Source organism: Pyrgilauda ruficollis, unplaced genomic scaffold (genome assembly GCF_017590135.1).
Source record: "Pyrgilauda ruficollis isolate IOZ18807 unplaced genomic scaffold, ASM1759013v1 scaffold134, whole genome shotgun sequence".
Classification (NCBI taxonomy): domain Eukaryota; kingdom Metazoa; phylum Chordata; class Aves; order Passeriformes; family Passeridae; genus Pyrgilauda; species Pyrgilauda ruficollis.
Window position 1 is genome coordinate 106,512 of NW_024511877.1, and position 23,360 is coordinate 129,871.

The window sequence follows — 23,360 nt, forward strand, 5'->3', positions numbered from 1 at the left end:
CCTCTGAGATGTATGGCTCTCCCTCTCCCACCTTGTTCCCATTTCTCTGCTGTTCACTTGTGTCCCTCTGATGTGGGGAATCAGCGCTGTGTTTTCTCTCTTAGGCCCTGCCAAGCTGTTCCCTGCCTTTGCAGCTGCTTCCAGCCTGCTGCTGGTCAGCCAGCCCCTGTGCAGGGATGCACAGGAAGGAGCTGCCTGCATCCCCCCATCCCTGGGCTTAGCCTTATGCTAGGGGGATGGGAACAAACAGACTTGGGAAAACGGAAACAATGAGAGTGCAAAATCTCGCTTTGGTTTTGCTAGCTCTGCCTGTTCATATCCCCCAGGACTTATCCCTGGTATCGGATGGCAGCTCTGGCCTGGGAGTCCCTGATCCCGTTTTGCAATTCTCCAGTGTCAGCCAGCAGCTTGGGCCTTCCTGTAAGTGCCCCAGTGGTCACAGGGAAGGAATGTTCCCCCGGCCGGCCGCAGGGGGAAAGGTCACCGCGGGCAAAGGGGACGCCAGGCGAGCAGCAGCCGTGCTGCTCCCACCCCTTGCTGATGAGGGCAATGCTCATCAGCACAGAGACAAAAACAGGCTGGCTTATGGGGGAAATTGGAAAAAAAAAATGGTTCAAGAGGTTAAATATTTTGGGCAAGGCCCCACTTCCTTTGGCAGGGCAGATCTGGGAGCAGACGCAATGCCCAGGCAAAGCCCAGGATGTGTGCATGTTTCACGGCTCTCTTAGCTGCAGGATGTTTGCTGCTGAATCCGCTCCCAAAAACATCTGTGTGTCTCTTAAAGCGGTGCCTGGGACAGAGGTTTTGGCCAGTTGCTGCTGCTCAGAGCAGCTCTTGGGCTGAGCAGCAGTGTTGTGGCTCCCTTCCCTTCCTCCCCAGTGCCTGCCAGCAAACCTCTCCGCTGGATATGCAGCTCGGAAGGAAAGCTGTGAAAGCTGTGACTGGCGGTGGCCACAGCGGGATTAACATCCAACCTTAAGGGTTTAACTCATCCCTGCCAGCCAGGGGGTTCAAATAACTGCCATGCCTCTTCCTTCCACCCTGCAGCTTGCAGCTTTTTTAATCCTGTCCTCTGTTCTCCAGGCTGCCTTTGCTAAGCTGGAGCTTGCTCCTGGCACTTTGTTGCTGAAGCTCCTGGGGATGCTGGTCACATTTGTCAGGGTGGGAGCAGAGCAAAGAAAGGAGGAGGAATTTCTAGGTTGGGCTTACAAACTGGAGTTTTTCAAAATTCCCAGCGTGTTAAAAAAAATACAGAGCTAATCTGGCCCTTGGTCTCTAGGTTACGTTTGCCTCAGCCGAGGCTGAGCTCATGGAAAATTGCATCCCAGCTCCTGTGCTCCCTGCCAAGATTAGTAGGTTTAAAAACTAACCGATAACATCTTTGTAAACTTGGAGTCATTTCTTTAAAGCCTGCTGATCCTTCCAGCCTGGATTTTGGAGCTTTCCTAGAGATCCAAGAGAGCCAAACAGGACGATGGCATCTGCCCTGAAAAATCACCCAGGAGCCTCACAGTGCTTTCAGCTGCTCCCGAGGGAGGAAAGAGGCTGATGTTTGCCAAGGCCCCGAGGGGTGTGCTGGGATCCTTCTCCCTGTTCCCAGCCGGATACACAGCACACAGCGACGCTCCGCGCGTAACTTATAATAATCACCGGTTTTATTTTTAAAAAATTACAATAGAAAAGTACCTTTAAACATATTTCCAAAAGCAGAGTAGACAATGTGGAAGCTTCTCTCCTCTCCACGAGACAAAGTACAGGAAATAGTTTGCTAAAAGAGTTAGTCCGTCGCTTGGGAACGCTGGTATCGTTCCTTTTGGAGCCGCTCTGAGGTTTGTCTTGGATTTGATTTCTTCTCAAATCACTGTTATCAGGCCCATTTTTTACAGAAGACCCCAACGGGACAGTTTCTGATGGTGAAAAACCCGATTTTTTCATACCCCTGTCCCACCCTGACGGCCAGAATCTCAGCCATCTTATTTTGGCCCACCCACAGGACAAGAGGAAGGAGAAAGGAAAAGGTGATGATGTTTAATGAGGCCACAAACAGCTGGGAAAAACCGGCCACGGTGAGGCCTGGGCAGCAGCTGAGCTCAGTGTTCCCTGCAGCTGGAATGGAAATGGGGGAAAGGCAATGGAAGGCGAAGTTCTGCACCTCCCTTTGCAAGAAACAGAGGTTTTGGGTCACTTTGCTCTCTTCTTTATCCGAATTCCTCCTGGAGCAAGGAGAAGGAGAACTAGTGTGTCAAGCAGTCTCTCTGCTGGTACTCTATCTCTGCAAAGGCTGTTGGCAGCCTCCCTTCTCATCTTTGCACGTGGAAACACGGGGATGCCACGCAGGGAGCAGCTGGACCAGTGTAACATCAGCACTAAAACCACAGGCCAGGCCAGGCCAGCGCTTCAGCGTAACAGGAAGCCCCTCAGGACTCATGTCCAACCTGGAGGAAGCTGGCAAACCAAGGATTTGTTGGTATGCTTTTTCATACAGCAGTTTACATTGCCCGTAACAGCTTGGAGCAGTCATGGCAGGAGAAGGAGGAAGAGGAGGAGGCAAATTGTCACCTTGCTACGTGTGTGGGCTGCCCGCCCATCCCTGATCCGAGCTGTTGTACCCCACGGAAGCTTTGCACAGCAGCTATGAACACAGCCCCAAGGTAAAAAAAACACGGGAAGGAAGTTCCTGGTCGCCCTGCCTGCTCGTCATTTGGTGCAACTGGGAAGAAAACAGTAATACTGTAGTGTCTGCAGATGCCCACACGGCCAGAGCACAGTTCCTGTGCCAGAAGGAGCACAGTTCCTACAAACCCGCATCGTGTGTGTCGACATCCTCACACTTGTGAACATTGCTTGTGAACATCGTGCCTTCCACATGCAGCAGGGCCAGGGAATTGATAATAAGATTCTTCTTTACACACCTCCCAAGTCAAGCACAAAAGCTGTGGTCCAACCCGGTGTAAGATTGTCCTCTTGAGGAGCTTTGGTACAAAAATACTTGCTTTTGTTTTGGTTTTTTTCCTTTTACTTTCTTTTTTTCTTTTTTTTTTTTTTTTCTTTTTTTTTTTTTTTTTTTTTTTTTTTTTTTTTTTTCTTTTTTTTTTTTTTTTTTTGTAGTCCGCTTTCCTATGGTTCCATTTGAAAAGCCTTTTCAAACACTACAACAATGCCTGTCAAACCATGCTTTCGGGAGTAACACACTCTTCCTTACAAATATACAGTGTAAAAGAGGAAAATATTATTACTAGGTATGTTTTTTCTTTTTTCTTCTAGGAGAGCAGATGTGTGATAGAGGCTGTGGGAAAGTCTTGGAGGAATCCAAACTTGTGTGAGGTTTTTTTTCAAGCCTGAAACAACAAAGAAAGGTGTTAAAAAAAAGGAGCAGCTGTGATGGAGGAAAAAGGGCTGTGGTTAATCTCTCTTCCTTTGTGGAAGGAAGGAAGCAAGGTAGGGGGGGAGATGGAGGCTTGTTTTGGAAATTCCTGTCAGGATCAAGCTCTAAGGACAGTTGTTTAGCAGGGAAAGGGCAAGGAGGGACCTGCCTGCAGGGAGAGACCGTAGCATCCCTGGCACAAAGAACCCCACTGATCCCACTTTGTTCCTCCGTTGGCTGCGGTCCCTGGAAGTGGGAAGCCGGGAGTTAAGTGTGAGTTGGGTTTTGCAGTTAAGAGGAATTCGGTCTCTGTTGATCCAAGGCAGGAAGCAAGGACGGAGATGAGATTAGCGGGGTAATTCAAAGCCGAGAGGCATTCCTTGGCTGTGGAAACTCTCACCCCAGATAACGGCGATCAAGGGGAACGGCAGAGCCATGGCTCTGCAGGGCAGGAGCTGGAGCAGCCCCAGGGACATGCTGTTGACTTCCTCACTCCTCTGCCCCCTTCTCCAAGCAGGGTGGCATCCTTACCAGCACACTGAGGTCCTGTGGAGAGCACATCAACCCAGTAGCCACCTTGGAAGACTCCATTAATACCCACAAGACTGACTGTAGGCCACCATCACACACCTGAGACCTGTGGGAGGACACAGCGGAGAGTGAGGAACGCTGGCACTGGGGCCCGAGGTCAGTGCGCTGTGGGCAGGGGTGATTTCACAGGGACCAGGGGACAGCTTGCAGCAATGGTCTCAGATGTTTTTCCCAACCTAACTGATTGTGGGATTAGCTCCTCTGTGATGGGCTCCAGGCAGCAAATACAGGCAGATGCAAGCAGGAGAGCCAGGCCCTCAGCCAAACCCTCTGTGCCCTTCCCAGCTGGAGGAGCCTGGAAGGGAAACAGGAGGTCCCTGAGTCTCCATCCTCGCCACTCACTGTGGCTCTTGGGCTGGTGGAGCTGCTTCAAGGGATTTGCTCATCTCCCCTTCCCAAAAGCCTTTCTGCTTACATGTTATCTAGAAACATTGGCATGTTGCATATTTTGGAAGAACCATTGGTTCCCAAAGCCTCAGTACTCCCTATTTTTATCTGCTGGGCCTAAAATAGCCGGTGAATTCTTAATGGATCCAAGTCTGGGGCCGGCTGCAGCCAGGGCTGGGCCTCGTGCCCTCCCGGCTGAGTGACCTCGTGGCCGCAGCACAGGGCTGCAGATGCCAGGCAGATGGGCAGAGCAGTCACATGCGAGCATGGGCAGCTGGTGCCAGAGCTTTGGATCCACTGGCATTTCTCCAATGTCGGGTGTGGAAGCAGGAGGCTCCCCAGCAGGGATTGTTCTCGGCTAGGATGGTCCAGGCAGGCTGGGATTGCAGGGCAAGCAGGGCTCAGTGGTCCACCAAGGCTCTTTTCCCTCTTCCATGTGAGTCCCCTTTGTTTATTTATCCACAAAGGCCGAAGTTATTTGCAGAGTGTATCTTGCAAGGCTTTTTCCATCCAGAGAGGTCCCAGATGGAATGGGATCCGTCCCTCCCTCCTGCTGGGCAGCCGGGTGCTCAGTAAGGCTGTGCTTCTTGTTTTGGCACCCCCACCACCCTGGACTGTCTGGAAAGTTTTCCTTAAGGTTTAAGGAGGTGATGGTGTCAGGGCTGCATTTTCCATCACAACACCTCCCTCTGGCATGGTGCCTTTCCCTCCTGCCCCAGGACACGTGGGAAAGTTTTGTGGTGAATTGCGGCACAGACATCCATCCCATTCTGGGGACAAGGAGGGCAACTGGACTTGGGGTGTCTGCTGAAAAGTGGCTGCCCACCCTGAGCTGCTGGAGAGCCCAGGGCTCGCAGTGGGGGAAGCTCAGGGTAGAGGTGGAGGTGGTCCCCAGGCGGCCCAGAAGGATGGGAGCGGGCCAGCGGCACTCACCCGGCATTCAGCAGAACTGACGGGACTTCCAGCCCTGAGAACCAGCCTCGGAGGGAGGGAGCCAGCGCATCTGCGAAGGCAAGGGGGACACAAGGTGAGAGGGGGTGGCTGCCCACCCTGCCAAGAGCGGGCTGCAGCTGGGATCCCTTTTCCTGGCTTTTCCCAGGCACGGGGAGGAGGGAGGTTGGAACAGCAGTACAGCCATCCCAGCTCCAATTCCAGCAGTAACACTGAGGATGAGCACAGCCCCTGGCATGGCTGCTTCCAGTAGGATGGAGCTGGAACAGCAGCACCATGGTGAGTGAGCTCATCCTTCTCAGCTCCTGCAAAGCCCACTTGAAACAGGGAGGAAAACATCAGATGCCAAAATTTGGCATGCAGGCGCTCGGTGCTCTGCCAGATAACTCCAAGCCAGCCCCATCATCCATCCTGCAGTTCCTGGTCCCGCTGCTGTCTGCAGGATCCAGTTTGGGTGGTGGCACCAGTCTCCAGCCCCCACCCAGCAAACCCACAACCCCAGCAGCTGCACAGGAGGATGGGAAGGTGCAGCCAGCACCCTCCCCACCAGGCTGATATTTCACATCAGGTAATATTGCTTCTGTCAGGTCTCGGCCTGGGTTTTCCCGAGGGACCCTCAGAGCTTCCATACGCCTCTGTTTCCTTGGCTGTGCGCTTCCCTGAGCAGGGCAGGTGCTGCCTGTTAGCAGTTATTTGACAAGGCAAGTACATAGCTGCAATAATATTTACCAACGCTCTTCCTATGAACAGCAGGGCCCAAAAAGCTGGAGTTTCATCCAAAGGCTGCACATGGTTTGCAAACTGAGCATTTTTCATCATGCTTCTGCTCAAACCGGCTCCTGGCTGAGCTGAGCTCCAGCTGAGCTCCAGCTCTCAGTGATGGTGGCTCTGGATAACCTGGCTCAATTCTGGCGGGCCAAGGGCAAAAGCCTTTTGGATGCAGTTTATCTGGCAAATCTATTTCCATGTGCTTGTTATCTCCTGTTCATCACTGAGCTGGAGCCGGCAGCAAGGAGCAAAAGCACGGATGCTGAGGAGGTACCTGCCCTTTCCCCCCTTGTGGCAGGGGTCCTTTCCCAGCATCCCCATGATGCTGCAAGGCTGGCACTGCAAAGAAATCCTCCTCCTCCACCATTTCCACTTCTCCTTCTCTCTCCCCCACTCCTCTCCAGGCGGATGGTTAATTTTTAACAGCCCATGCTGCCGTCGGGGGCCAGCGGCAGTGGCAGCCGGCAGAAAGCGCTCCTGACGAGGCAGCACCTCGTCAATAAAAGATGGACCCTCCATTTGTGCTTTGCTTCCCCCTCCTCCCCGAGAGAGCTGCTTGGCTTCACACCCCATGAACAGCACAGCACATGGCATCCCAGCGATGCTGCAGGGGCAGCCAGGGGGTCTGGAGCCCTCATGCCACGCTGGCAGCTGGATGGTTCGGCGCCAGGAGCGATGGGCATGGTCCAGACCCTGAGAGCATCCCCAGCCCTCCCTCCTCCCTCACCACCTGCCCCACCACAGGTACCAGCGAAAGTAGGAAGGCAGAGAGAGGAATCTGGGGAAAGACAGGACCCCTGCCAGCCTTCAGCTCCGTTTGGGAGCCTTCCCTAAATCTCGGGGAGCGGGGAGTGAGTGCCTGTGAGCCAGGTGGAGTTAGTGGTGCAGTGAGCACCGAGGGGAAGGGGGGCCGGGGCGGGCGGGAGGGTGAGCGGTGGAGGCGGATGGGTCGGAATTACCTGGGCGTGCAGCGAAGCGGGATAGGTGAAAGCAGGAGGAGGTAGAGCAGGTGCTAATTCCGCTGGGTACAGAGGGTACGGCCCCCACACTTCAGGGCTACTGGGGTAAAGTGCAGGCACTGTGAGCTCATCTGCAAGAGAAGAAGAGGGAGAGTTAATGGTGACCAGAGGGCTGTGACCCTCGCTGCATCCTTCCTTCTCCCCTTGATGCAGGAGCAGAGCTGGCCCTGGAAAACTGTGAGATGCCACCACTGAGAGCCGGCTTGCAAAGCCAACACAGAATTCTCCCGCTGGGATAACACAGGGTGAGCAATGCTACGGGGCTGGGGGCATCGCTCAGGGAGCCAGGGCTGGGCTCCTTGTCTCCAAGAGGTTTAGTAAAACCAGGGATTCAGCAGAGGGGAGTGTGCAGCTCATGCCTGTGTGTGACAGCAGGGTGAGGAGCCGGCGTCTGTGCAAGAAGCTCTTCCAGAAGCGGAAACGGGCATGGAGCGCTCACGGCAGGGCATCACCGAGGTCTCTCCTGAGACCTCATCCTGCTGGCTGTCACCTGTCCCAGATCCTGTCCTTTGGGAACCCCCAGCATGTGCCACCAGGCAGCAAGCAGGTACCAACGCTTCCAGTGGGACGTGGTGTTCCCCTTGGCCACCCGCTCAGGGTACCCCCGCTCCTTCCAGCCCCTGGCGCCTGCCAACGCGAGCCCTGGGGTACTCACAGGGCTCCCGGGCGATGAACTGAGGTACGGCGGTGGGGAGAGGGGTGCTGGGATTTGGGGTGCCCACCAGCTTGTTCTTGGCCATCTTGGTGTTGGCCTTGGCAAACTCCAGCCGCAGCGTCTGGGGGATCTCGGGGTCGAAGCGGATGCCCTGCGGGAAGGAAGGAGGGAAGGAGGCGCGGCGGGTGGGCGAGCACCGCCGCGTGCCGGCCCCGCAGCAAAAATAACTCCCCGTTATTTATGGGTTTTTTCAACTTGCAGCCCTGAAATGAGCTAATTTGCTGGGCCCCGAGGCGGCTCGCATTCCTCCGGCATCTTTAGCATCGGCACCATATTTGGCAGTCGGCGTCCCGCAAGGCCGAGCTCTTATCCAGAGGGATTAGTGGAGCCAAAAAAAAAAAAAAAAAGTTTTACATTGAAAATGAAGAGAAGGACAAAAACAACCCCGAACCAAAATGCAGGGAGAACTGGGGAGGAATTGGAGAACCAGCTCCACACAGTTCTGCCTGTGACTATTTTCAGGTAACTTAACAAGTTGCTAAAAGAAAGTGAAATTTGTTTTTTTCTTTTGCAGACTTAGCTGGGATTTTTCCTGCTGAATAAACAGGAGAAGTTGGGAATGTTCTTTCTCAGTTATATCTAAGGCTCAGGTCCTGAGTATTCAAGCCCTCCTGGATGGCCCTCAGAAAGGTGAGAGGGATGCAGCCCCCCAGGAAGGAAATGGAGCTGAGAAACAAGATTGTCTGGAGGGATGGGGATGCCGTGGGGCCGGCTGGCATGGGATGTGCACATCCTAGGGATGGAGGAATTCAGAGAGTCTCTGGGGACAGGGAAACAAGGGGAAAATGGAGCAATGGAGTGGCTGAGCCAGGCGCACTCACGTTCAGCGCGTTCTTCGCTGCCTCCGCCTCGGAGCGGCTGTCGAAGCTGACGAAGCCCACGGGCTGTGGAGGAAGGACAGGAGTCATCAGTCAGGTTCCTGGGGAGCAGAGAGGGGGAGCCCCTGACCCCAGGGAATGGTGGGATGGTTACACCATTTGGAGCAGCCCCTACCTGCTTGGAGGTGAGTTTGATGAGGGACCCTTCGTACCCCTGCAAGGAAAGGATTAAAAAGGGTTTTTGGTGCAGATCCCCACAATTAGTAACTGAATAAACTGACTGAAGTAAACTTCAGTGGGTTCCCAGATGGTTTAGGGCCATGGGGCTGGGGCAGAGACCAGCCCCATGCTTCCAGCCCCCCTTTCCCTCCCCAGTGTGATACCTTGAAGGGTCTGAAGAGCAGGTAAAGTTCCCGGGGCTTGATGTCCAGAGGCAACCCACTGACAAAGAGTGTCCTCACCTGGAAAAGAAGAAAGGAGCTTCCTGGGGACCCTCTCTCATCCCTAACTTGGGATACACCATGCTTCCCATAGCCAGAGGGACAATGCCAGCCCAAGGGGAACCTCCTGGGCAGACAAAAGCCTTAAGCCAATGTGTCGGTTTTGCATCACCGGAGTGATGCTGAATTTTTGGGAGGGTGGCCCCATCCTACATGTGGCCATGGAGGAAGCTGCTAAGGAAAGGTAGCAGGGACCTGTCCTCACCCCAGCAGATCTCCAGGATAAAAAGCTCAGAGAATCCCAGCACCTTCCTACCCCAGTCTGGAAAACAGGATTTCTGCCGTCATCCCCAGCGGATCCTGGACTCCACAGACAATGCCTATTGTCTCAGTTTAATTGCAGCAGCTCATTAAGGACTGGGAGAAGCAAACACCAACTCTTCCTCCTGGAGGAAAGGCTCTGGTTTAGAGGGGGCTGGATTTAAGCAGCTTGTCCCTGGTTTGTAAAAGTCACCTTTTAAGGGGTTTTAACCCTTTTTGGGTGGATCTAATGTTTATCGTGGTGCAGCGTCCTCAAAGCTGGGGTGTTTGGCAGAAATTCTGTTCCCACCACCCTGAGGGGGGATGTGGGGCTCCTTGCAGGATGGGCAAACACTGTGCTGGGATGGTTTTGCTTTACAACCAGCTTGCAACCTTGAGAGCAGTGTGGGGAACTGAACCTGCTGTTCCTCTCCTTATTCCCAAAATCTCATCCTAACCCTTTGGGCTGTACAAGGGGAAAACCTCAATGTATTTCATTTAAATTTTTGGCCAGGCACCCTGCCTGCCCCATTCCCTGGGAAAGAGACATGGGAAACAGCCAGAAACAGCCAGCCCAGACCTATTCTTTTGCTGACATTTCTTCTTTCTCTTGCAGATAAGCTATCTCCCCCATCTCCCAGCCTGGGAGCAGCAAACATTCCTGCTTTGTGGAACAAAACCTCTGGCTGACCTATATCTATTAAATAACAAAAGGTACTCAGCTGTTTGCACACAGCCCTTGTGTCAACAGCCCCGGTGATACCCATCCTGCATGCCAGCATTATCATCACCATCACCATCATCATCATCCTCCCTGTGGGTACCAGCATCCAGGCTGGATGAGATCAGCAGAGAAGGGATGTCCTCACCCCTTCCTGAGCCTCCCAGGTGGGTTTACATGCCAAGCATCCCTGCAGGGTGTCCCCTGTCTCCCTGGAGCCATCCCTGCCTTCCTGCCTCCCCTCTTCCTGGGGAGCTTCAGGAAACACTAGGGACCACTGAGAGGAGTGGGGAACCCGCTGCCAGCTTGCATCCCTGAAATCCAAACCGTGCATGCCCAAGCCTGCCAGACCACTTGTCCCCAAAGCCACGTGGGAGAGAGAGACAGAGATGAAAGATCCCAAGGAACCCTCCGAATTTCAGCCCCACAGAGGAAGAGCTTCTCTTCTCTAATGACTTTGTTTTCCTTGCGAGTTCAAACGCGGGTCGGCCAAGTTTGAATCTGTAAAATTATACAGCAGCAAGAGGGAGAAGGGCTCCAAAGGATCCCCCAGCTGGATTCCAGCCCCAAAAGAGTTTTTGGGGCCCAGGGCAAGAGATGGATACGAGCTCCTGAGTGCTCCCCATCTGCACCTCACAAATGAACCCAGCCCCAAGGATGCTGGAGTAGATCCTACATATACAGAATCCTTTCACTGGGTAAGGAGCAGGTGGGACTGGCAGAGCAAGGCAGCATCCTTGGGGATAATCCCAGCAGGCTGGACAGATACCCTTTTGCCAGGGGAAAGATTCTAGACAGAAATATTACTCCTGCCCTTAAATGGAAGGGGAGCTTTGGCCCACAGGGAGCTGCTCTAGGTTTTTTTTGTGCTGAAATCCCAGGGATTCAGTCCCCATCCTCTACCAGAAACACTCCTTGGGCAAAATCCTACTCTAAAAAAAAAAAAAAAAAGCAGCCTTATCAGAGAAATTGCCAGGCAGCAGGCACGTATCTGTTCTTCCACAGGGAAGAATTGCTCCTTCAGAGAGGTGGATCAGGCACGGCGCCTGCTCGCAGGGATGTCATGGGACAGGGCTAGACTGACAGCTCTTGAGCAAGGATTAAAGGGCACTGGAGCATGGGATTCCCTCAGCCTAAACCCCACAGTATTTTTGGACAGCCTGAGCTGTTTCATTTCTGCTGTACTAACATCTTTCAGTTTCTATTTGGTGGAGCATTTCTCCATCTCTCCTTCTTCTTGAAATTTGGGGTGAAACCAAAGATTTTTTAAAAGTTATAAGTGCCAATGTTTGCTCCAGGAGGAGCTCAAAGGTGACCACCTTGACTTCCTTCCATGGGGATGGCAGCTATGGGACTGCTCCAAGTCCCTTTCCACAGTTCTCCTCTGCTCCTGCTGCTGCACCCCACAGCTCCCAAATTTCCCAGGGCTGTTGGATCCTACCTGTGTTGCCTCACTCCTAGCGTGTCCCCTCCTGACTTTTTGTTTTCCCTGCAGGACATCTGCTCTTCATCTGTACTACTCTCCTCTTCCTTGGAAATCTTCTCCATCCCCCTTCTGGCCTGTCCCTCTCACCTTTACATCCCACCATCCCAGTCTGTTGGCCCCGAAATCCTGCATCTCCTCTTGGGCCAGTTGAAGGGATGCTGGAAAGGATCTGTGGAGATTTGCTGAGATGGTCATGGCTGAGGACATGCAAGGAGAGGCAAAGATCTGGGCCAGGAGATCACTGAGGTCTCCAGAGCATGGATCAAGGATGACCCCAGCATGGTGAGCTCTGTGATGGAGCGCCAGCAGCCCTCCTCCTCCTCTTCCTCACATGAAGCCACAAGCCAGGTTTATCTCCTGCAGGTAAGGAGGCACTAGGGGGGATTTGCTTGGCTTGGACCCCCATGACACAGCGGTGCCCAGAGGGATCCATGGTGCCCTGCCAGCACGGTCCCAGTCCCCTGCCGTGCCGTGCCGTGCCCCGGTAAACGTTAACAGGCCGTGGGGAGGCGGGGAGGCGTCCGGGTGATTCATCCACGAGGCATTTAATCGCCTCCTTCAGCCCAGCTCCCATCCCTCGTCCGTCCGTGCGCCCCTTCCAGCGGGGCTCGCTTTAATTCTCCACCAGCCGATTATCCGCTTGACTGCCCGCCGCCGGGGAGGCACCGGATCCCGGCGGTGGCAGCGGGAGGGCGATGCCACGGAGCTGCCATGGAGCAGGGCTTCCCCTCCCATTCCCGGCAAAGCGGGGTGCTGCCTCCCCCGCGGCGGGGTGCATTCCCGCCCCGCCGGGATTAGTCCTGGCATAAATAGTCTCTTGGCTAATGGAGCGTCTTCCTCGGCTGGGTTTAGATTCCCGGGCTGTGTGTACGCATGCCTTCAGCCCGCAAAACTCCCCGACATAAACAAGGCTGGGGCCGAGGGATGCCGGGGGATGCGGGAGGACCGGCACCGATCTCCGGCCTCGCCACCCGCAGCGGCTTTGCTGGAAAATCACGGTTCTCTCACGTCCGGTGAAGGACGGGAGGAGAGGAACAGCCCTTGGGGAAAAGCGAGTCCAGAGCTGCCGGGGCTGGAACGAGGAAGCGGCAGAGGAAAAGGCAGTGAGCAGCCAAGGGAGCAGATGGGGGATTGCAACAGAGCGGAGGAGCGGCGGGATCAGGAACGGGTCACACTCGTCCCTGTCCCGCCCGGAGCTTGCTCCCAAACCCTCCGGACCCCGCGCTTCAAGGAGGAAAGGAAGCAGGAGCACGGGGGGGATGCCACACAGGGGCCACGGGGGTAAATTTTATCCACTCGCTGGGCACATTCCCCCTAGGAAGCATCCCTGGGGTCCCCTCCCCGTGGCACGGTTCCCCCGGGATGAGGGATCTGGCATGGGATGGGGACGAGGGCCACGAGCCGGGCTCTCCGCAGCCGCTCCGCTACCAAATAAGGCCTCCGCCGAGCCTTTTACATGCCGTTCTCGCCCGGCCGAAGTGACGTGACCGCCTTCCCAAATTGTTCCGGCTCCTCCGTGGGGAAGCCCCTGGCCCACAGCTCCCCTGCACGGGGGGGTCCTTCCCGGGGGGACAGCCGAGAGGGACGGGGAAGCCACCTGGGGTGCCAGGGAGGAGCGGGCATGAAGTGGGGGCTTTTCCCAACCGGCAGCCACCCTGAGTGACCTCCCCGGGATGGGGGCTGCTTCTCCTTCTCTTCTGAGGGAAGACAAGCCCTGGGAGGGGGGAGGAGAGGCACAGTAGCTGGGCAACCCCTTTCCCTGCGCTTGAGCAAATAGGCAGCACCGGCTCCTCCAGCCTGGGCTGGAACAAGTCCTGCAGGGAAAATACCTGCCTGGCACCGGAGCAGCGCGGCTTGCAGTCAGGAGCGGGCATCGCCCACCTCGCGTGTCCCTGGCACCTCCCAGCCGTCCCCTCGGGGTGTTCCCCATGTCCGGCATCACCGGGTCAGGGGTCCCCAAGGATCAGCAGTGCAACAGCCAGCCCCGGGCTCTCCGGATCCGCCCGGGAGCGGAGCGAGGGCTGCCCTTTCCATGCTTTTGGAAAAGGCAACAGGCCTCCATGGGTGTCACCCACCGCCGTGCCCAACAGAGCCGCAGCCACATCCCCCACACACCCCGCAAGGCCGCCAGGGGAAAGAAATCCCCGTTTTTTAGGAAACTTTGGGAAGTTTGAAGCCAGACCTGCCTCTGGAATAAGCAAATGAAGGCAGGCAGCGGGCGGTGGAGCTGCGGGGATTGATCCCAGCGCTGGCCACCGAGCGGGGAGCCCAGCAGGGACCTGCTGGAGCAGCCGGCCGGGTGGAGGCTAAGGAGGAGGAGGCGATCTCAGACAGGAATCTTCCCGCTCTCAGCCTCACAAAGTCCAAATTCCCATCTCAAGGTCACGGGCAAAACCAGGAACTTTGCGGCTGGAACGAAGAAAACCAGCTCTCACCGTGGCGGGGTGTGGGGTTGGTCTCCCGTGGGGATGGGAGCGTTTCGGGCATTTTTGGGGGTGAGACCCGTGCGAAAGAGATGCGCGGCCGCTGGCTGCACGGTACCCACGGGCACCGGCAGCACCGGGTCCGGGGGCAGCCTGCTTTATCCCCCACGCCCCCCGGGGATATCCGTGTCTCGCGTGGGGCTCCCCGCGCCCACAGGTTCCCTCCGGCGAGGCGGAGCGGCGTTTGCGGCGAGCCCCAGGGGGATGCGGGAGAATGGGAGCGTCCCGGGGATGCGCTCCCGCCGCTCGTCCCTGTTCCCCCCGCGGCAGCCCCGGGTACCGGGAGCCCCGCGGCGCGGACCCCCCATCCCGCGGGGGAGGGGGAAGCCGGACCCCCTCCGCCCCAAACCCCCGGGGTGTGTGTGTGTCCCCCCGGTACCTCCTCCTCGGGCAGGCTGGTGTCGGCGGGGCCGCCCTCCCTGTCGGCGGGGACGCTGCTCATGGTGCGAGCGGCCAGGCTCCTCGTCCCGCCGGCGGCAGCCGCGTCCGGGCGGGCGGCGCTGGGGGGGCGGACCGGGCCGCGGGGGGATGGAGGAGCGCAGGGATACGGGAGGTGGGAAGGCGGGACGCCGGGCTGGGGACAGGGGACACAGTGCCGGGAACAGAAGACACGAGGCTGGGGCCACAGGACACGGAGTTGGGAATGCAGGACAATACTGGAGACACGGAACGCGGTCTAGGACATGGGGTTGGGGATACCGGATAAGAGATTGGGGACACAGGGCACAAGAACGGGGAGGTGGACACAGTCTCAGGGACATGGGACACGGGCTGGGGGTGTAGGACAGGACTGGGCAAGAGGGGACACAGTCCTGGGGACACAGGACGCAAGGTTAAGGATACAGAACACCAGGCTGAGGACATGGGGCGCAGTCCCAGGGACATGAATGCATCAGGGCCGTGAGGCAGAGGAGGGGACAGTGCTGGGGACACCCAGTGTAGGGCTGGGGGCGGTGGAAGGACCAGTGGGAGCTCATCACCCCAACCAGCCCCACCTGGGGGCTCAACCCCTCCCTGCCCAGCCTCAGGAACTGCATTTAGGCTTCATGCTTAGGCTGGGCTTTTGCTGAGCCTGGCGTTTCCTTCCAGAGCTCGGTGTTGGGTGGTTCCAGCCCTGCACAGCCCCGGGAAGGAGGCTGTGCTCCCGCAGGGCTGCGCTCAGCATGACGAGACCCTCGGGCTGGGGACCGCCTGCCTTTGGCCCAAACAGACCTGGGGACAGCTGCCCACCTGTCCTGCGGCTGCCCAGGGGACACAGCCCGGCCACCCACAGGTTTGCAGCAGCGATTCGCAGGGCAGAAGCTCTCGGGCCGGCAGGGAGGAGGAAATGAGCTGCACCAGATGGATTTGGGGGAGTGGGAAGTGTCTGGCTACAAGGGCATCTGACCCCAGAGCACAGGGACTGATGTAGTCATCCAAATCTGCTGGAGCCTCTGGCTCTTGGGGAAGATTTTCAGCAAGGGGAGAATTTAGAGATGTGTTTTATCTCTCTGTTTTTCCCCTCCACAGGCATCTGCACAAAAAGCTCTGGCGGGACGATACTCACAACCCTTATTTGGACTCAGCTTTGGGGAAGAGCTGCAGCTCCCCAGCAGCGCTGGAAGCCAGGTTGGAATCACAAACCGGAAAAAGGGGAGGTTTGGATTTTTTGTAGCCATGAAGCTGAACTTGGGGAGAAAATCCAGTTTGCTCCAGCAGATATTGCACTGCTTCCTTGTCTTGAAACCCCCAGTCCCAACCCAAAGCCCCATGTCCTGTCTCACCAAAACTGGGGTTCCTCTGTGGTAGTTGCTGATCCTCTCCCCCCTCTCCCTTTTTCCTACAGGAATTCCTGCTGCATCGATGTCCATCTGTGCTGGGACACAACGCTGGACTGTGTCGCACAGGGATAGAAGGGGAAGCTGTGAACAACTGGGGACTCTTCTGGGAAGCGTGGTGAGTCCCGAGGCTCCAGTGGAACGAGCGCACAAGGTTCAGCTCCGCTCTGGGTCCTTCGGGAAGGAACCCGAGCAGGAGCAGCCTTCGGGGGAAGGGGCAGAGGGTCGCTGGAGCCTTTCCCACCCCGGCTGGATCCGGGACCCCCGAGGAGCGCGGGGTCACACCGCCCTCTGCTGTCGCGAAAGGCCAGGTTGGACAGGCTTTGGAGCAACCTGGGACAGTGGAAGATATCCCTTCAAACACTTAATATTTAATAATTCTCTGATGCTGCGGCTTCCCCCCAAGCCACAGTGCCACACGTGCACACAAAAGCACGAAGTCTGGTGATTTTTTTTTTTTTAAATCTCTACCTCCCCGTGGTTTTTAAGCCCCCCCGGGAGCCGCACGGACCCGTTGATGATGAGCGCCTGCTCCTCGATCAGGTTCCCCTCTCCGATGACGATGGGCCCCGCCTCGGCGATGATGCGGGCCTTGGGATGGATCACGGTCCTGGGCCCTGCGGGGACAGCCCGGTGTCACCCCGGGCCCGCCGGGAGCAGGGGCCGGCGGGGGCGGGACAGGCCCTTACCGATGGTCACGTCCCCGCGGATCTCGCTCTCCACGCACACCACGGCGCCCGGCGCGATCTTCACGCTGCGGGGAGCGACGGGGCGGTCACGGCGGTCCGCCCACGGACTGGGCCGAGACGGGGGGAGGGGACACCGCGTCCCGGGGCGGTCGCGGGAGGGATCGGGGGGGAACCGGGAGGGATCGGGGCGGGAGGGGACTCACCTCTTCTGCGCCTTCTCCGCCATGGCCGCGGCCCGCCGCGCCTGCGCGGGGCGGGGCCAGTGGCCGTGGTGGGCGTGGCCAGCGCAACGGGGGCGGGGCCAGCCCCGCAGCGCCACCGCGCGGCCGCCGCCGCTGCCCCGGTACACCGGGATCACCGGGATCCCCGGGAAGGCCCCGGGCCGGCTCCACCCGCCTGAGGTGAGGAAGAGCCGGGCAGCTGCAAGGAGAGGCCGAGCCCCGTGTTTGGGGGTTCACACAGCGCCCTGCGTGTTCGTGCTTGAGAAACACACAGCGAGCCCCGTGTTTGGGGGCACCAGGGGCTTTCGGCCCGCGTTGGGATACTGGGAATGTTTAGGGAACTGAAATAAATAAATCAGGCTTGGTTTTTTTGGTTGTTTTTTTTTTTACTCCTCAGAAATGGAGACAAAGTTCCGTGTTTTTTGGAGGGGGTCCAAGGCCACTTGGAGTGAGCCCCACGCGGGCAGCCTCAGGGCTGTGAAACAGACTCCAGCCCTGTCTGGGGGTGCGAATGGAAGCTCATCCAGGGCTTTGGGCAGAGAGCCCAAATCCTGAGTTTTGGGGCTCGGGGCGGACCCCAGGCTGCCGGGGGGCGGTGGCCGCTGTCCCGGGAGCCTCGCTCGGCACCGGCGCCCGGCCCCGGGGCTGCTCCCGCGGGGAGCGCTCGGAGCCCGGAGCGCTGCGGCGGGGCCGGGACCGGGGCCGGGGGTGCGGGGACCGAGCGCTGCCGGGGGATCGCGGGAGGATGGAGGCGGCATCGGGCACGGGATCGGCATCTGGCCCGGATTGGTACTGGGCCCGGATCGGTATCGGTACAGGATCGGTATCGGTACCGAGATCGGTATCGGTACCCGATCGGGACCGGTATCGGGCGGGAGGAGCCGCTCCGGGCCCGGTGTGACGCTGCCGCTGCTGCCGGCGGCGGGAGCCGGGCCGGGACAGCGGCGGTGTTTGCCCGGTGCAGACGCGGAGCCGAGGGCTCCGACCGGCACCGTGTGCTCGGGGCGGCCCGGCCTGGGGGGTTCCCCCCAACTCCCCCCCGGCCGTGGCATGAAAACTTGGCAGGAAGAGCTCATCCAGGCCATTCCCTGAGTCCCCAATTATTTATTTTCAGCTCTCACACATCAGCCATCCAGAGCAGGACTGGTTATCTCCTGCCTCGGCAGGATTTGTTCCCAAGCTGCAGTGCAGAGCCCTGGGAGAAAAAGCTGGGATCTTCCATAAAAACCAGCTCTGTCTGCGTCCCAGGGAGTGAGGTCCGAGAGGGAACATCTGGTCCCAAGGCTGAATGGGAAGCTGGGCGGATTTGGGAGCCAGGGGTCTCACGGCAGAACTGGATTTCCATCCCTCCCTGTGTGCTTCCCTCTCATCAGTTCCCCAGGACAGCGAGGATCACTTCAGCTGGATCTTCTCCTTGGACCCTAGAACATGATAAGATGTTGAATTGTCATTTTTCTAGGGACAAAGGGAAAGCTGCACTGTAGGGAGACCCCACAACACTCCCAGCAGAAATCCGGGATGGGGCTGCGAAGCAGAGACCCCATCCCGGCAGTGGCAGGAATGAAACCTGAGGTGCAGCCTGGAGCTGAGCTTCCAAGGATAACAGCCGGCTTTTCCCAGCAGCACCAGCGGCTTTGGTGTGCTGACATCCCAAAAAAAAAGCGTGTCCCCTTTGTCAGGATCAGACACACAGGGCTTTCCACTCAGGGGGTGCACGGAGAGCTTTTCCTCCTCCTGCCGTTCGTGTTGCTCCCAGCATCCTTCACAGATCCCGAGGTTTCACGGCCACCCATCCCTGTTTTTCCAAGTTAATGATTTAAACCGGCTGGATCCCTGAGGGGCTGGCAGCTGGCAGGCCAAGGATGCTTGCCCTCTGGGGTTAATCATTCTCCCGGCTGCTGACCCTGCCTCCATAAAAACTCGGGGATGGGATTCCCGGCAGGAGGAGGAGAGCCAGCTCCATCATGAGGGTGGCTCTGGCGCTGCTGCCGCTCCTGGCCGCTGCACAGGCGTTACACCGAGGTAAGGGAGATGATCCTGGGGCTTTGCTGGCCCTGGGATGAGAGGCACGGGGCAGTTCCTGCGGTTTTCCATGGCCTCCCCTCTCCCAGCCTGCAGGCAAACCGCTGGGCAGGACCAGGGAGGGAAGGGAAGGGGTGGGAGGAGGGTTTGGGATGCAGGATGCCACTTTGGGGTGATGCTGGAGGAGGTGGGAGGGGGAGAGGACAGAGCCACAGGGATGGGCTCCATCTCTTTCTAGACTAAAATGGGATTTCCTGACCCCCTGGCAAGCACCATTCCCGAAAAACTCACCCCCTGGTGGGAACAATGCTCTGCCGCCCTTAGCTGCTTCCTCAGCTCCACAGGGAATCCCCACCTGCCAAAAAACACCTCAAACTCACCTCTCCCACCTGGCTTTGTACAAGCAAACAGAAATGCCACAAGTTGGGACCGGGAGCTGACATTCCTGCCGGGAAAGAAACCCGCCTGCTCCATGGCTTCCCCTTTTCTGGGAACCCCCTGCCTTGACCCTGCTCCTCCATTCCCAGCGGAGCGATGTGACCCTCAGAGTCCTGACCCTGGGCTTTGGGGAGGTGACCCTGCCCCACGCTGCAATCCCAGGGAACGCCGGGATCAGTGTTTGCCCTGCTGGTGCCAAAGTCTGGCCCCACACGGTCTGCGACACGAATCGATCGCGCTTTTCCAGGGATGGCAGAGCTGCTGGGAATGTTTTCACTGCTGGCTGCTCCATGGACCTGGCCCCAGAGCTCCCAGAGCCCTTTTGGTTTCCATAAAACCCAACCCCACATATTCCATACTCCAAAAACGTCCTGTGATTTACCTGTAGCTCTCCCAGCTCCAGGGAGGGTTTTCTCCCTGCTCCTTTCCCTGGCTGCGGGGCTGGAGCAGCAGCCTGGATAGCAGGGATGCTTCTCCCAGACCGGCTGTGCCAACATCTCCCCAGGGACCACCAAATCCTCCTTGGAAAAAGAAGCAATGGAGTGAAAAAAATGAACAAAGCCCAAGTGAATTAAGCAGCGTGCCCTGTGGTGGCAGAGCGTTCCTTGTTCCCTACTCACAATTCCTCCTTCTCCTGCACTTTCAGGGAAAGCTTATGTCCGGGAGAAAGTCTGCCAGGAGTACAAGATCCTGGGAAAGGAGAACTTCAGAACCATGTAGGTACCTCCTGCTGCAAGAGCAGACAACAGCAAATAAAAACCTTGGGAAAGGGCGGATGGATTCAATCCATCAGAAAGGGGAGATGCAATTCAACCCCTGGGCTCTGATTGCTTTTAGCAGGAGAAAAATTGGATTCCTTGTTGAATTCCTCAGAGCCAATTAAGTACCTAATTGATTAAGGATCCTCACAGAGCTGACACACAGTCCCCTGTAAGTGGCAGCCTCTAGCCTGGAAGCTCTTCCAGTTCCTTCCTGGCTGTTTTCCAGGGAATACACTGTAATTTCTCTCTGCACCACAGCCGGCACTGCTAAACCCATTTGGGCAGAACAAACGTTTATTTTTTTTCTGATTCCTGATGGAAGATAAAAGCTCACCTGGCTCTCCCTGTCCCTGCTCCCAGGACCATCGTTGCCAACAGCCGCAAATATTCCAACGGCACCTTCGAGGAGATCAGCAGCCTCGTGCGGGAAATCGTCTCCCTGGCCGAGACGTGCTGCGCCGACGGCGCTGACCCCTCCTGCTACGACAACGGGGTGAGCCTGCCCAAAAATTGGTAACAGACCCCAAAAACTAGCGGGTAAAGGGAAGGCAGGGCCGTAACCCGCCGTCCCTCCTGCAGTCCACGGCGCTGTCGGAGAAATCCTGCAGCGCGGGCTCGCCCTTCCCGGCGCATCCCGGCGCGGCGGAGTGCTGCGCGCAGCAGGGGCTGGAGCGCAAGCTGTGCCTGGCCGCGCTGCGGCACCCGGCCCCGCCGGGGCTGCCCCGCTACCTGCAGCCCTCCGACCGGGAGCTCTGCCTCTCCTTCCGCACGGACCCCCGGGAATTCGCCGACAGGTGAGCCGGCGCGGGGAGAGCGCTCGGGACGGCCCGGCGCCGAGGCGCTGGGTGTTCCTATCCCGTCTGTGCCGCAGGTTTCTCTATGAGTACTCCAGCAGCTACAGCCAGGCTCCCCTGCCCGTGCTCCTGGCCTCCACCACCTCCTTCCTCTCCATGGTCTCCACCTGCTGCATCTCCCCTGCGCCCGCTGCCTGCTTCCTGAAGGAGGTGAGACCCTCTGGAGTGCCCGTGCTCGCTCCCCTGCTCCTCACGGTGCTCATTCCCATTCTCTTTTTGCGGCAGAAACTGGAGAGGAAAACCCTCTCCCTACTCACCCTGACGTCAAACCGGATTTGCTCCCGCTTCTCGGCCTACGGCAAGGACAAAGTCAGCTTCAGGTACGGCGGGAAATGGCCTCTCCATCCTGGCACGGGGGCAGGGCTCCTCTCTCCTGCTGCAGACCCTGTTGGCAGGCAGCATTCAGGAACACAAGCTTTGATTCTGGTGCACAGCACAGGAGCAGAGCCAGCCCTGCCCTCCCCATCCCCTCCCTCCCCCCGGCTCGGAGTTGTTTCCTGGGAAGCTGCTGGATGTTCCCAGCTCCCAGCCCCACGCACCCTGTGCTCCCCAGCTACCTGGCCTCGCTGGCCCAGAAGGTTCCCACTGCTCCCTTCGAGGACCTTCTGCCCCTGGCCGAGGACGCTGCCGAGGTGTCCTCCCGGTGCTGCGACTCCCTGGCCGAGGACTGCATGCAGAAGAAGGTAGGGAGGGCTGGAGCCCAGCCCGGAGCGGCTCCCGGCTGCCAGCAGGAGCTCAGGGAGCCGAGGGCACCTGCCCAGGCCCTGCTCCCTCTCTGCAGCTCCTGGAGCACACGGCCAAAGTCTGCACGGCGCTGGCGGCCCGCGACGCGCGCTTTGCTGGCTGCTGCAAGGGGAAGAACCTGATGGAAAACCATTTCTGCATCCTGGCCATGCTCCCAGCGCCGGCTCCCGAGCTGCCGGAGCCGCCCGAGCCCACCAACAAGGAGCTGTGTGCCAAGGACGGGGCTCTCCATGCCACCAGGTGAGCGGCAGCCAGGGGGCAGTCATGGAATAGAGCCATTCTGGTGGGAAAAGATCCCTAAAATTATCGAGTCCGACCACTTCCTGACCCTGTTACACGCTTAGCTTTTTATGGGGATAACCAGGGGAGCATCCCCAGTTCCCTCAGGGGAATTTGTGCCAGCAGGGGCGGCACAAAGACGCCAGGGAAAACTCAGGGGAGCTCCCGTTTCCTCGTTTCCCGCTCCAGGTTCCTGTTTGAGCTGGCCCGCAGGCACCCCAACCTCCCCGACGCCGTCCTCGCCAAGCTCTACGACTCCTCCGGGAAGCTCCGCGGGGAATGCTGCTCCTCCAAGGACCCCTCCGCCTGCTGGGACAGCAAGGTGAGGGGGCTCTGGGGGCTCATCCCGCTCCCCCTCATCCCAGTGCCGCCCAAATCCCAGCCCGGTGACTCCCCCTCTGCCCCCAGCGCCGGCGGATAGACGCAGAGCTCTTCCCCTTCCTGCAAAAGGCCAACCAGCTCTGCGGGCAGCACAACCAGCTGCCTTTCCTTGACTTCAAGAAGAGGTGAGCTTTCCCTTCCTCCCCACAAAAACCCACCCGGCGACGCCGAGGACGCAAAACCGCGTTTCCCCCACCCCGTCCCCCGTGTGACCGCGCTCCCCACGCCGCAGGCTGCGGGACAGCCTGGCACAGGTCGAGCCCCGGCCCGGCCCGGAGCAGCTGGAGCATCTCCTGGAGCAGCGAGCATCCTTCGCCTCCACCTGCTGCCTGCCGGCCGCTCCGCCGCTGCTCTGCGCTTCCAAGGTGAGCTCGGAGCTGGGGGAGCTGTGCCAGAAGGGCTCCTGCCTGCTGGGATAGCGGCTCCTTGTCCAAGGATGGTGCACGGATGGAGGGGAGAGCCCTGGGGGACACGGGAAGGGGCTGGAGGAGACCCGGCAGGCGGGAGGTGTCGCCGAGCCCCGCGCCTTGTATTCCTGCAGCCGAAATAAAGACAAGGAATGTGCCCTGCGGGAAGGCTTTGTGCACCCTCGGGGCGGCGCGGAGGGTGGGAGAGGAGCACAGCTTCTCCTCCGCGGGCAGGAAGGGATCCCAGCCCTGACCCTGGGAGATAAAGCTCTAAAAACTAAGCGAAAGCAGGGAAAAGACTCCTCAAATGCCCCCAGGGAGAGCAGCCCGTGGGTGTTGGGGTATTCAGCTGCCTGAGAGGGGCACCCTGGCACCCCCAGCTCCCCGCCTGCCCAGAGCTCTGGGGGTGCTGCAGGCCCGGGTTGGGATGCAGGAGGATGGCAAAGCCAGCCCAGGAAGCAGCAGGAAAATCCCCGGAGCCCAGATTTTGGGAGCTTTGTGTGCAACAAACATGGCAAGGGAAGCGCCCGAGGACACCTGGATGTGCAGAGATGAGCCAGGGCGATACAGCAGAGCCAAAGCCAAGAAGAACTCCATGTTCAAGGCAGCTCTCCCTTCTCTGGGAGCACTGGCAGTCCCTGGATGGCTGCCGAGCTCCCCTGGAGTGTGAGAAACAAAGTGGATTGGGCTGGCACCATCCCTGT

At 58.4% G+C, this 23,360-nt stretch overlaps 3 protein-coding genes and 2 long non-coding RNA genes across 5 annotated transcripts; 1 reads left to right on the plus strand and 4 right to left on the minus strand.

Moving 5' to 3' along the window:
• Positions 1-1,633: 1,633 nt before the first annotated feature.
• RBPMS (RNA binding protein, mRNA processing factor) lies at positions 1,634-14,544 on the minus strand. Its single transcript, XM_041459314.1, has 9 exons — positions 14,423-14,544; positions 8,997-9,074; positions 8,789-8,827; positions 8,617-8,679; positions 7,736-7,886; positions 7,021-7,151; positions 5,276-5,345; positions 3,896-4,001; positions 1,634-3,338 (listed from the first exon to the last, which is right to left on the minus strand). Exons 1-7 carry the CDS (start codon positions 14,483-14,485, stop codon positions 5,283-5,285), a joined length of 588 nt encoding a protein of 195 aa, XP_041315248.1. The 5' UTR covers positions 14,486-14,544; the 3' UTR covers positions 1,634-3,338; positions 3,896-4,001; positions 5,276-5,282.
• A 1,617-nt stretch (positions 14,545-16,161) lies between these two features.
• DCTN6 (dynactin subunit 6) lies at positions 16,162-17,115 on the minus strand. The gene is made up of 3 exons (XM_041459317.1): positions 16,753-17,115; positions 16,550-16,614; positions 16,162-16,477 (listed from the first exon to the last, which is right to left on the minus strand). The coding sequence occupies exons 1-3, from the start codon at positions 16,773-16,775 to the stop codon at positions 16,320-16,322; spliced, it is 246 nt and encodes an 81-aa protein (XP_041315251.1). The 5' UTR covers positions 16,776-17,115; the 3' UTR covers positions 16,162-16,319.
• Positions 17,116-18,660: 1,545 nt separating this feature from the next.
• On the plus strand, positions 18,661-23,269 carry GC (GC vitamin D binding protein). The gene is made up of 11 exons (XM_041459313.1): positions 18,661-18,792; positions 19,877-19,946; positions 20,352-20,484; positions 20,571-20,785; positions 20,863-20,995; positions 21,071-21,165; positions 21,399-21,528; positions 21,627-21,829; positions 22,058-22,190; positions 22,277-22,374; positions 22,482-23,269. The coding sequence occupies exons 1-11, from the start codon at positions 18,735-18,737 to the stop codon at positions 22,666-22,668; spliced, it is 1,455 nt and encodes a 484-aa protein (XP_041315247.1). The 5' UTR covers positions 18,661-18,734; the 3' UTR covers positions 22,669-23,269.
• LOC121349157 lies at positions 18,684-20,415 on the minus strand. Its single transcript, XR_005954467.1, has 5 exons — positions 20,326-20,415; positions 19,851-19,960; positions 19,613-19,751; positions 19,084-19,147; positions 18,684-18,824 (listed from the first exon to the last, which is right to left on the minus strand). It is a non-coding gene; the product is annotated as an uncharacterized LOC121349157 (long non-coding RNA).
• Positions 20,849-21,530, minus strand: LOC121349158. Its single transcript, XR_005954468.1, has 3 exons — positions 21,403-21,530; positions 21,103-21,230; positions 20,849-20,986 (listed from the first exon to the last, which is right to left on the minus strand). It is a non-coding gene; the product is annotated as an uncharacterized LOC121349158 (long non-coding RNA).
• Positions 23,270-23,360: the final 91 nt, after the last annotated feature.

Coding starts and splice junctions, on each gene's coding strand:
- GC (XM_041459313.1), top strand. CDS start 18,735: ATGAGGGTGGCTCTGGCGCTGCTGCCGCTCCTGGCCGCTGCACAGGCG. Junction 19,947..20,351: donor AAGGAGAACTTCAGAACCAT/GTAGGTACCTCC, acceptor CCCTGCTCCCAG/GACCATCGTTGCCAACAGCC. Junction 21,166..21,398: donor AAGGACAAAGTCAGCTTCAG/GTACGGCGGGAA, acceptor TGTGCTCCCCAG/CTACCTGGCCTCGCTGGCCC.
- RBPMS (XM_041459314.1), bottom strand. CDS start 14,485: ATGAGCAGCGTCCCCGCCGACAGGGAGGGCGGCCCCGCCGACACCAGC. Junction 9,075..14,422: donor CCAGCCTGCCCGAGGAGGAG/GTACCGGGGGGA, acceptor CTTCTTTTCCAG/GTGAGGACACTCTTTGTCAG. Junction 5,346..7,020: donor CCGCTTCGCTGCACGCCCAG/GTAATTCCGACC, acceptor TTGCCTTCGCAG/ATGCGCTGGCTCCCTCCCTC.
- DCTN6 (XM_041459317.1), bottom strand. CDS start 16,775: ATGGCGGAGAAGGCGCAGAAGAG. Junction 16,615..16,752: donor GCGGAGAAGGCGCAGAAGAG/GTGAGTCCCCTC, acceptor CGCTCCCCGCAG/CGTGAAGATCGCGCCGGGCG. Junction 16,478..16,549: donor CCGCGGGGACGTGACCATCG/GTAAGGGCCTGT, acceptor CTGTCCCCGCAG/GGCCCAGGACCGTGATCCAT.